This window comes from Poecilia formosa, unplaced genomic scaffold (genome assembly GCF_000485575.1).
Source record: "Poecilia formosa unplaced genomic scaffold, Poecilia_formosa-5.1.2 Scaffold184, whole genome shotgun sequence".
NCBI classification, from domain to species: domain Eukaryota; kingdom Metazoa; phylum Chordata; class Actinopteri; order Cyprinodontiformes; family Poeciliidae; genus Poecilia; species Poecilia formosa.
Window position 1 is genome coordinate 391,450 of NW_006800123.1, and position 12,073 is coordinate 403,522.

Consider the following 12,073-nt stretch of genomic DNA (forward strand, 5'->3'; position numbering starts at 1 on the left):
ATACGGCACCCGGTCTGCGAGGGAGGGGGGGCGCCAAATCTAAGACGACACTTCAAGAGTTTATATTTAAATGTCCGGAGGTTTCTGACAGTATGTGTGTCATAAAATTAAGTGTGTGAAGATGCAGAGGCTTTAAATAACTGCAACAGTGATTAGTTTTTTGATATCATTAGTACTTGTTTAAGCTTTTTTTTTTTCCAAAGGGAAAAGTTTATTTTTGTGTTTCACTTTGATGTCTACAATTTGCAGATGACTTTCAACTCTCTGCCTTTGTTACCAAGGCGTATAATTTATGTTAAATTGATTTGCTTAATGTGCTTAAAAATAAGATTTTTCTTCTAAGTGAACAGTTGAAATTGTGGTGTTTAAACCTGTTTAATCTCCAGCCTTGTCTGTGTGGAAGGATTACAGTTGAACACAAATAACGATAAAGACCCTATTTTTCTTTCCTCTAAGGCCTCGTCCACATGGAATTGCAGTTTTTTCCAAAGCAATCTGAATATTTGTTGTTTATATAAAGTTCTCTATAGATTTGCTCACAGTGATGCCTTCATTCACAGGATAGAAGAAGAACCTAAAAGCTATACTATCACTGACCTCTATGTGATGCTGTAGAGCAGGCATTGAAATACACTAAAAATAGAAGAAGGCTTGCATCAGAGGTGTTGGTTATGACATCATCTTTTTCAAAGTTGGATGTTGTTTTAATATTTTTTTCCACTCTGAAATCAGTTTCCCCAAAAATATTGTTCCAAAAACACAACTTATGAAAAATAGAAAAAAAAAAAAAAAAACTAATAAAAAATGACACTGATGGCCAGTTTCTGGTTTCAAGGTATGACACAGTTTTACAAAGTCACAGATTTATGATCATGATGATTTTTGACTCCCACCTATTCATGGAGTTTTCTGTGTAGCTCTAAATTATTTGTGAATTTTTCAAACAGGGAGTTAAAAGCATTTTTAGAGAGGGTGTTGAACTATACTTGGCCCACTTTGTCCCCTAAACCCTCCAAATACCCGGGTCCTCTGCCTGCACCCGTTCTGTCATTTAAACTCTTTTTCATGAGATAAATAGATGGGGCTGAATTTTGTCTGGATAAGTCAGATTCTTTGATGCCAAATTGAACAACTGAGAGCACAGAGTGAAGCAAGTAGAGTCATTAAAGAGCCCCGTGTGTAAAAGTCCTAAAACCTTCAGGAAGATTTCTTTACACACTCTGTGCTTCACACGGTGTGCATGAGAGGATAGTCGCTGTTTTACCTTTTTGTTTTTCAAAGACAAGATTGTTTTCAGGGACTTTTTAAACTGACTTTATTTAACCAATAAGCATTTACTACCACAAACATCCATCCCGTTATCTACTCAGTAGAGGAAATAGACTTAATTATTTTATGAAAGGCCTGAAAACATTTCAAAATCTCCTATATTCGGACTAAATTCTTTAAAAGAATAAAATAGAAAAACTTTACTGTCAAATGTTATCTACAACCGTTTAACTTTCTTTTTAATCTTCTGCTTGAATAACAGCAGACGTGCCTCTGTAGAAAATACAATCTCCTTTTAACTATCATATTACACCCTTTGTGCTTTCTCTGAATTCATTTTTATATGTCTTACTGATTAGACACTTCTTCCTTCAGTAGCAACTTCCACCCTGAAGAGTTTTGTGTTTTGGTGCTTCTCTGATGCCCTGTTTTCACTGAGTGTTACAATATGTGTCTGTGTGGTTCAGTAACGCTGTTTTATAGTCTGGCATATTCAGAAGATTGTTTCCACTGCCACTTGGACTTTCTTTTGTTGGAGGGAAAGTTAAACCCAGATAATGTTGCCTCGTTCAAGTGCGACAACACACTTGACACATTAATAGGTCTTGTTCTTGTTGCGAGCTGTGATATTTCTGTCCCTCAGTCAATGGGGTGTGTTGTGCTATGCCAGTGGCTCCGTGCTAAACGTACCATTGTCCTGTGACAACTAAAGGGGGCCCAGGAACGATGGGTTGGTTGTTTGGGCCTCTTTTATTATGGAAACAGAAAAATAGCGTATTAAACTACGCCAACACATTCTGTACTACTCGGTGGAAATGAGGCATAGTTGTACTTTGTCACTAATTGTGTTAGGAGCACCATTTATGTCCAATACCTACTTGTAAATGACCTGTGCCAGTCTGAAGTTGCACACCAATTTTCTTTCATCTGTTTTAACTTAATAGAAATGGCTCACGGTGTTTGATGTCAGAGGTGAAGGGTCACCTAGTAAAAAAACAAAACAAAACAATGGTGTGTAGTGTAAGCTATTATGCGGAGCGTTGGGGAACACCCTCTCGAGTGCATAATGAGGTCGTTGGATGGAAGAGTCTTTGCGTTGGTAAATTTCAGAAAAACTTCCAGGAAAACTGACAAAAATGAGCAACAGGACAGACGAAAGCAGAGACGGGAACATCTGCAGAACTGGGTGTGGGCGTCCAGGTCAGAGGGATTATGGGTGAAAAGGTCCTGCTTTTAATTGCTGCTTTGGAACTGTGGCCTGCCTTGCGGAGTACAAAAGGCCCGTCAGACACGCTTCAGTTGCTTGGACTTCTGAATGTTTGCCCGACCAGAGGAATGCCCCGCTTTTGCCTCGACTCCCCCCCCCATTTCAATTCAATCCCCAATCCTGACCCTCGTATTCATCACACTTTTCTTTTTCTCTGTGGCTCCCGCTCACCTGGGACACATGCATGTTTGCATATTTTTGCTCACAAGCACTTTTTTTTTCTTTAAACATTAAAGTTTGTTGTTGTTAATGACATTGTTGCAGGTGTTCACAGATCTGCATCACACATGTTCTAACAATTACCCCATCACACGTCAAGTAAAACAAAGAAAAAACAAATACTGCGACGTGAACTGAGATAATATCTTCATGAGCTGGACAAAAAATAAAAACGTCTCCAGTTTGGGGACGACTGGTATACGTGTATTCATGCGGGAGCGATTAGAGGACAAGCCCTCGTTTAATTCTGTTTTGATTGGTAGGGGTGTAATTGCATCGTGTTATTTTTTTCCCCCCTCTCTCTCTCTTTTGTAAGCAATTGCTTACAGATGTTGTTTTCGGGTCAGAACGGATGACAGACTGTGGTTTTTCAGGGGGTTGGGAAGAAACAAACAAAGCACACAGTGTTTGTCTGAAGTTTACCCCTCAACACTTCCCCCTTTGCCTTCCTTCCTTTGGGAGTTGGAAAGAAATCACCGCCCCCTACTTGTTTTAGGCTCTGCAGCACTATTCTTTTTGCATTCTAGCTAACTTTACTACCTTTTAATGCTTGCATGTTTATGGAGCGCAGGACAAATAAATAGTTGAGGGAGGTAATTAACCCGTCTTTATTGTAAAGAAAATGCTTGTTAGACTAAATATTTCCACTAGTTATCCATGAATTATGGAGTCTGTCCTCTACTTTGTGCTGTATGTCCTGTACTTTGGGTAAATGAGGGGTTGTGTTGCATCACCATCCGTAATCAGAGGACCTACATGACCTAGATAGATGTGAGCTTGTAGACAGCCGTTGAGGTGCTGAACTGAGCAACATGTCTGCTAGACTTTTGGCTGAACCCCTTCTTAAACCCACAGACAGTATTAACTTGAACCACCTTTATTCTTTGAAAGAAAAATTGCCCGGCACCATGATATTCCCAACGGGGCCTTCAAACAAGCCTTGTTTTTTCAGGACTCTGAGTGTTTCTCTGTCTGTGGTATCCCCTGAAGGTTTCGCCTTTCTCTCTTTGGAAAGAGCGCTGGAGTGGGATTATCAGTGTATCCACAAGCTGCCTTTACGTTTATTCTGAGATATAAAACCTTGTCAGGATGTCCTGCCTTGCTCTCTTTATTGAGCTGTTGTTTTTTATTTAAAAAAAAAAAGAAACAGTCAGGAGTTCAGCTGAAAAACAAGATGAGCTGATGTTTGGATATTTAACCAGGTTTGGTCCTGAAGCAGATCAGACTCCATCAGGTTATGGCCAAGTGAAACATGGTGTTCAACTTAGCATTTGAGTTTTAGTGAAATTTTATTAGCTGCAGTTTAAAATAGTTTACTTCGTGTCAGAAATGTGGCGGATCTATCTTAGAAAATGTAACTGAAAACAAAAAAAATTACTCAATAATTTTTGATTAGTTGCACCCTGTCCTGGAAAATCTTGTAACCAAAATCTTTTTAAATTATTCTCTCAATTGGCCTGGTAAGAACCAACCCCTTGTTGTAGCTTTGCTTCATACAGACGGTCTGGACACTCGTCTGTTGACGTCTATTGACATTTTAAATTTTACCCAATAGCTTATTTTTTGGCTGTGACGTATGTGATGTGAACTTCCACGGTTAATGTCAGTTTAGTATTTGGAAGCGTGGCCAGCACGGACTGAACGGCTCCTTTCACTTCTTCTTCTGCCGTTACTAAAACTACAGCCAGACTGCCCTTCCAAAACTGCTTCTTTTGTTTGCTGATTTCTCCAGTTGAAATTAATCTGGACAAGTTGAGTTCAATGGGTGAAATCCCAGGCAGATCACTGAAGGGAGATGAGAATCAAGTGAACTTGGATAGAAACGCAATGGCTAGGTTAACTGTCGGTTAATCCATGAATTCCTGCTTTCTTGGATTATATTCATGACACAAAACTGTGGCCTTTTTTCACCACTCTTAAAAAAATAAAACAGAACATGCCGTTCAAGTAAGGCAGATGTGTGTTTTTCATAAATAGATCATACCTTCTTCTAAACTCAGTCATTCCTTCAGTCAGAGTAGAAATTAACAAGACAGGATGGGGAGCTCAGTTCATTTTCCCACCATACACTTTGAGGAGTATTGCGAGGGAAAATATATTTCCGAAGACTCAACAGGCTTTGTTTGAAGCATTCAGACAGGAAATCAGCAGAGAGAGAAGGGCTAAGACATGCAGCAACGGTCCAGCATCGGAAATGAAACATTGGACGGCTGCGTTGAGGACTAATGGCCTCTGTATGGGAGCCACCAGACCAGGAGAAATCAATCAGAACTCCAAGATATAGAGAGATGGGAATGGTCAAAGATCCTTCTCTCTGCATACTTTCATATCTTCAGTACTTAAAAATGTAGAGGTCACTGTAAATAATACTGATCGAAAATGTACAGATTTTAAATTACATTTAAAAACTGGTCCTTCAAATAGTCTGCTTCTATCGGTTTTATGATAATAAGAAATACCTTTAGTCTTTAGGATGGGAAAACATATCTATATTCTATATGTCAACCAAATTAAATTGGCCCTTTTTGGGTGGATGGAAATGACTGACACATGGCACATTTTGAAGAAAGACTGACGGCCAGAGGGTGTGCATGGGTGAAAGATGCTTTCAAGGAGAATTAGCACTAATTCATCTTGTTACGTTCACCTCATTACTCTAACTTCTTCTTCTTCCCCAGTTCCACCGTCTCCATGAGGTCCTGAGGAATGAACGATTGCCATGGAAACCCAGTCACAGGCCAGTTCAGCAGCTGAGAAGAAGAAGAGGGTGGAGACCATTGTGGCTACGAAGGGCTCATCGGCACGCACTGACATCAGCGAGAAGGCGGTGGCTTCCAGTACCACCTCAAACGGTACGTCTTGCCTCTGACTCTCCCTCCCATGAACTCTGCGGTTCATGTAGACCAGTGGTTAATCAGTGTTTCGGGTTTTAATCCACAAAAGAAGCTGATTCAGAGACCTTCCCCCTCCCAAGCTATACATAGTGGAAAATTGCATACATACCAGTGAGCCACTCAAATGAATATAGAGTGGCAGTACGAACTTCCTAAACAGCTATTAGGCCAGAACTGGCTGAAGCAGAGTACATGTCAGCAATGGTTCTGGTGCTAGCATTTTTCAGGAAGGTGTCACTGCTAAACACAGAAGCAATTGGTGAAAAGTACTTCCTCTGGGAAAGACAAGCGAGCGAAGAGCAGGAAGTTTATAGAAACAATAGCTCTGTTGATGGCTCTATGCGTTAAAAAGACACTTATAAACAGAAAAGGAAAGAAATCCAAAGGGGCCATATTGAATGTCCACAATAGCTTTTTATTTAACATGTTTTTTGGGGAAAAAAACTAAAATAGTAGAAAGCAGCACAAGCTCTTTTACAGAAAAAAACTTGGAGCACAGAAGAGCTTTGCTCCAAAATACTTTCTCATGTCAAATCAACACTTCAAGCAACATTTGGGAAATTTTAAAATGTATCTTTTTTTGTTTGGACTTGAGTTTTGGCTTTATCAGGTCACCACCGTAATTGAATCAGCGCATCTGAACAACGTGCCATCTGTGTTCCCCTTATGTAATGAAGACCAACACACAAAGACATGATTAAAAGGTTAACACTTGTGCAAATTCATCTACGCCTTTGTTCTGTGTCATTACGGTTCTCGTACAACATTCTTTGGTAGCAGCTTTGGCGTGCTTGTACAGTGAAGTCTTCAACACATGCCATTAAAGGGGCGCAGAGCTTCATTAAGCCTGTCGTCATTCAGCCTTTCATTTTCAAATCTTTGGCTGGAAAGAGAAGTATTAAATAGCAATTTTTTTTTGTGGAAAGCCTTGGAGGATCAAGCCAAAGTCATAACAAAACCAGGGTTGAGATCACCACATCCTAAGCTGCAGCTGTGCTCATTAGTCGGGAGAGGATTTGGAAGGTTTTTGGATATGGAGAACATGCTGCAGGAGTTGGAGCTGAAGGCTTTGACGGAGTGCTTTCTGACTCACCGCCATCATCCAATGGATGTGTGAGAGGGGGAAACAAACAGTCCGGGAAAGAGTAAATAAGTTGCTGCGACTTTGCCTCCAGATGGGACTTATCACAGGAAGTGGGTAAGGTAATGCATCCTGAAACATCCTGGGAACGCGTTCATTCTTACCCACTCCCAGATGGCCGACACAGTTTTATTCATTAATGGGGCAGCGTGGAAGAAAAGTTAGTTGCGGAAAAAGCATGGCTGCAATTTGGATATGTGATAGCGGATTTTTCTTAGTAATGTCCTTGTAATTACGGCACCTAACGACACATGTTTTGTCTTGAAAACCTAGCAAGGGGAGCCTGTTGTAGAGTGTCTTATTCCTTAAGTCTACAATAGTTTCCTAATACACTTGAGAATGGGGGAGACTCACACTCATTAGCAGAGACTGGTCCATTTTTAAAATCTTAATCTCTGTCACAGAATCATAATATTGCTTACACTTTCTTTGTGTGGTTATAATTACAGCACATTCCCAAATTCACCCCCCAGAACTCTTAACCTCTTATCAGGTGTAACCCTACACTGGCCTCCACTTTAACCCTCACAGCCCCCCCGCCCTGCTGCCTCCGTCCAAACAAAAGGTAATTGTGAGCATCTGTGGAACCCCTGCGACTGCTTTGCGTTTCCTCCCTGATCTTAGCCAAGCAGAAGCTCCTCCGGTGTGCGCAGCAGTACAAAAAGTTGCAAAATGTGGAAAAAATAACTGTGAAAAAGGCAGCTGGAGGGAGGGATTTGTAGATTGGTAGTTGGAATTGCTCTCCAGCAGATATTACTTTTCTTGGATCAGATGTTTTTGGTGCTTTTCCCTGTTTTCTTTAACTCGGTTTTGCCCAGGTTGAGTAATCGTTGAGTCCTGAAACAGAGTTCCCACATGGTTGGGTAAATGGTGGCTTCATCCTGGGTGCCATTCATCTCTTCGGCCCCCCCCTCCTCCTCTCCTACTGACAGCTCAAAAGAGCCGACCGGGCCACGACAGTGCCGTGATTGGGGCTCTTTAGGAGGGGCTGCTCTCCCCTAGAGTTCTCATCATTCAGCAGGCAGGTGGACCACAAGGTCCACTAATTCTTTGTTCAGTTCTGTTCCTTGGCAGAATAAATTCTGTCATTAGGGGGATAATTTGTGGTTTTAAAAAGTAGAGATAAGATTTGATCATTTGCAAACTTTGTAGAAAATTGTCAGGGTCTTGTTTCAGCAACATGACCTTTACATCCAATGTTATGATGGTTACAGTTGCAGCAATAAGTGTTTGTTTCATAACAATAACCCACCGACAGCATTTTGAAACAATTGCAATTTTCCGTAAGCGGTATTTGAGACATTTTAGTTGTTAGTAATCAACAGGAAACATTTAAAGAAAAGAAGTGGAAGAAACCATTCAGGAAAAGTTCAAAGGTCAGGAATAAAACCATAAGCTACTCTTGTGAAGGTGTGTGCATCAGACACTTGCTGTACCACTACGACATGCGTCATGGGTTTCACCATTATTTTTAAAACAAAGACAAAATGTTTGTACTGTCATTAAATTTTAAACTTAATGAAATGATGCAAGCACTTAGCACAGCTAATGCAATTAGCACAGTGAGCACACTTAGCTCTGTTAGCATAACTAGCATCACTTAAGCAGGATTCTGCCTAGATCATATCACCAGAGATTTTCAAATGTTTGTTCACATTTCCAGTCCACCAAGGTGCATAACAGACAGAGGTTTAAGAAAATCTACTATCCCTCCTCAGCCTTCCTGTTATCTGCTGAACGTCCCGCTCTCTCTCACTCTATTGCAGCTTAAATGAATGGCAGACAAAAATAATCATTAAAATGGTCTAAATACAACACTTGCTCTCTTTTACAACCTTTGATTTTGCTTTAAAACGCTTTGTTGATACTGAAAATGGCTAACTTTGAATCGTCTTTCAGTAATATCAGCCACACAGAAGAGCACTGTTGCCAGAGCACCCTAGCAGCCCTTACTGTGGTGCGTTCATGAACTGGCCAGTCACTAGTGAGGGCTGTTTTTGTAATTGCAACCTGGTAGCACTTACACATGGAGTGCTCACTGATTGGCAAAAGACTGGATTTTTGCCCGGTTTGGATTTCAGGGTTAATCGAGCTTAAAGTCTTGTGATTCTTTTCCTCAGTTGATTTCTGCTTTAGATTACATGCTTTTTAATTTCTTTTTTTTTTTTGCTTTAAAAGAGCAAGAGTAAAAGTCTCAGATGCAAGCAAGTGAAGCTCTGAAGGCCATCTTGTCATTGCCTTATGTTTCCAGAGAAATCCCTGGGCCAATACATAGCATGGCTGAAGCGTTTTAAGGAGTAAAATAAGCACATGAATACATTGTAAAAAAAAAAAATCTCTTCAAAGAGGGGAGAAGAGGTACACAGAGGGGAGGGGCAGAGGGTTAGATAGAGGAAGAGTGAGGGCCCACCGTCTTTTTAGGCAGCCATTTAAATGATCAACAGTAAATAGAGGGGAATGTCATCTGACAGAAATAAAGTTCCCGTTAACAGCGGGGATGGAAAGTAATTTACAGATACGCTGTCCCCGCCATCTTTGTGCCTCCCAGATAAGGTTTCATTTCAGAAACGGATAGGAGACATTTTCACTTACGGGCCCCCATTCTGGGACACCTGTGATAACAGCTTGTGGACCCCTAATTGAAAATGGGTTTCAAAATGGATTTTCACTTTTCTTCCTCCTTCCTCTCCCCCCTCTCATCCATTCCCTCCCTCCCCTTCCTTCCCTCTCTCATGACGAACTAACCCCCTCTCTGCCCCCCTCACCCCCTCTTTTTTTTTTTTCCCCTTGGCGTTGGCCGCATTGGAAGAACAGGGAGGGAGGGAGCGGAGTGCAAATGAAGCATCGGGTACAGATCATCCCTCAGCCTGTGTCACGGCGATGACGGCCCCATGATCCGTCTTATTAATGAAATCATTGATCACTTGATGGGGCTCATAATCAACTGTTTCTGCACCATGGCCTGCCTCATCTCCTCCCTCTTCACCTCTGCTCTCCACCTTTTAGTTCCTGCTGACCCTCCTTACTTTAAAAAATAGAACTAAAACTTTCAAATTTTGCAAAATTTTTTTGAATAGAAAAGCTGTTGGTTGCTTTAAGAATTTTGCCTGAAACTACTGTCATCTGTATTTGGTCTTTATTTTATGGGGGACCAGAGAGGGAGGCAAGACCCCCCTCATGTTACTCTACTATGCCTCTTGGGGCTAATGAGAGAGAACTGATGGATGGATAAAAGACCTCTTGGGAACGCCGGCTGGCCTTATGGGTCAAAGAGTCCAGTAGTGGAGGTGTTATAGTGCCTGACAGTAAACCCTACACAGGAAAACAGGCTTTTATAGTCAACAGACCTGTTTATGGTGTGCACCACATACTTCTTCACTGCAATGTCACCATCTCTATTCTAATGCAAACTATTTTTGAGATATATACATTGGCCTTCCTAGTATCCATCTCCATGTTAGAGCCATACATTTTAATGTGTTTTATTTTTTATGATATACCAAGGAAAAGTAGAGTTTAAACAATAAAATGATGCAAAAGGATATGTGGTGGTGCCACGTCTCTCTTCAACAGTCAGGGAAGTGGATCGGAGTTGATGAGAAGGAAGACCTTCTAGTTCTGCAACTTTTAGATGTCTCTCTGGTTCAAAATTAGCTCTTTAGCAGAGTTCTGTAGAGCTCGACTGCATTGCTGGTGAGGCGGTTTAGCCATTTAATTCAAGTGGTGTAGGGCAAGGGACACATCTAAAAGTTGCAGGACTCTGGCCCTCTAGGAATACAGTTTGAGACCGCTCTTCTAGAGGATACAAAATACTTGAGACTGGGGCGAAGGTTCACCGTCCAGCTGGACAATGACCCTAAACCAGAGGTGCCCAACTCCATTCCTTGAAAGATACTGTCCTGCAAATCTTAAGGCCTGGACTTGAGATTTGCATCACATACATACAGCACTTGCTTCAGTGGAATGGTTTAATATGGTCTGTTTAAAGTCTGGACCTAAATCAAATATGGAATCTATGGCAGGGCTTTAAAAACATTTGATTAAATATACTTTTCATCCGTTCTGAAACATTTTCCAAAATTTCAGGCTCTGCATTTGCAGGCCTGGTATATCAAAAAAAAGACTGTACAAAGTTTCTACAAAGTTTTGTGTGATGTGGGGTGAATATGAATGTACACCACACATAAAATGCCAATAAATACATTGAGGAATGTGATTGAAACATGACAAAACATGAAAAAGCACAAAGAGTTTGAATTCTTCTGCAAAGGGCTGCATAGCAGAGGCTACCTGTTAGAGTATGGTTTGTAAAATCCCCACATGCACGCAAACTTCGCTGAGAAGCCATGGCCATTTCATGGACCTCTGCACTGAAGGCAATTTCCTGCACCAGCAGGGAGACAGACTTTGGCAGAGCCACCTCTCGGGGGCCTGAGGCGCAGGATTAGCTTAGCCTCGCTGCCACGCAGGGCGGAGGGGGAGCCTCAGCTGGCCAGCTCAACTCCAGCCCTGCCTAGCCTCTCATGTCTGGCGCCCTTCCGCCTGCCCAGATCCGCCTGCCGGGGCCCCCTTTGCTCCCTTCACCGCTGGAAGATGCGCATAAGCCACTTGCCTGAAGACTTCTGCGGACTGTGGAGATGCCGCCAAAGCTTAGCTGTGGTGGAATTGTACATTTGCTCTTTATTGCTTAGCTGCTCAGCCTACTTGTTGTTGGACATGTCTGGCTTCAGAACTAAATGAAACTTCGAAAATACAAAGCATAATACCCATTTTTATTTTTCACTCAGTCATACAGAGACTACAGAGACTGGAAATACATTGCAACAGTGACATCGGATTGAGAAAAGTACATTTGTTTGTGTGTTGGTTGGTTTTCAAGGAAATTCATCTCTAACATGGTTTGCTCAAACCATGCTAGTCAATCATATTACATGATGAACAGTATCTGAAACAGTATATGCCTTGTATACTTTAAGTTTTAGTCAAAGATGGGATTAAAATTCATATTTTCTTCGCAGGCAGTGAAAGATAGACACCAGCCTCCATGCAGTCTTGCAAGGATTAAGTGGATGGATCAATGTTGTCTTAGCTGGGGTTAGATATATCCACATTCCTAATTCAGGTTGAACTCTGCCAGGGCTCCCTCTTGTCAACAACCCTGTTTGTGTTCATGAATTAATCTTATTGTGTGAACTCCTCTGGATCGTTTGGTTTTTCCAAAAGATGTGAGTGTGTTGGCATTGAAGAGTCAGGTACACCAAGTCTAAGGATCTCAACTGGAGA

At 41.5% G+C, this 12,073-nt stretch overlaps 1 protein-coding gene across 3 annotated transcripts in view; it reads left to right on the plus strand.

The window, feature by feature from the left end:
* gli3 (GLI family zinc finger 3) overlaps positions 1–12,073 on the plus strand; it is a 121,480-nt gene that overhangs the window by 19,644 nt on the left and 89,763 nt on the right. For all 3 annotated transcript variants that reach the window (XR_001663919.1, XM_007565945.2, XM_007565946.2), the window contains exon 2: positions 5,434–5,607. Coding sequence is in view for 2 of the 3 variants with exons in the window: in XM_007565945.2 (XP_007566007.1) it covers positions 5,475–5,607 (133 nt within the window). In the remaining variant the exon portion in view is untranslated. The remainder of the gene's footprint in view (positions 1–5,433; positions 5,608–12,073) is intronic.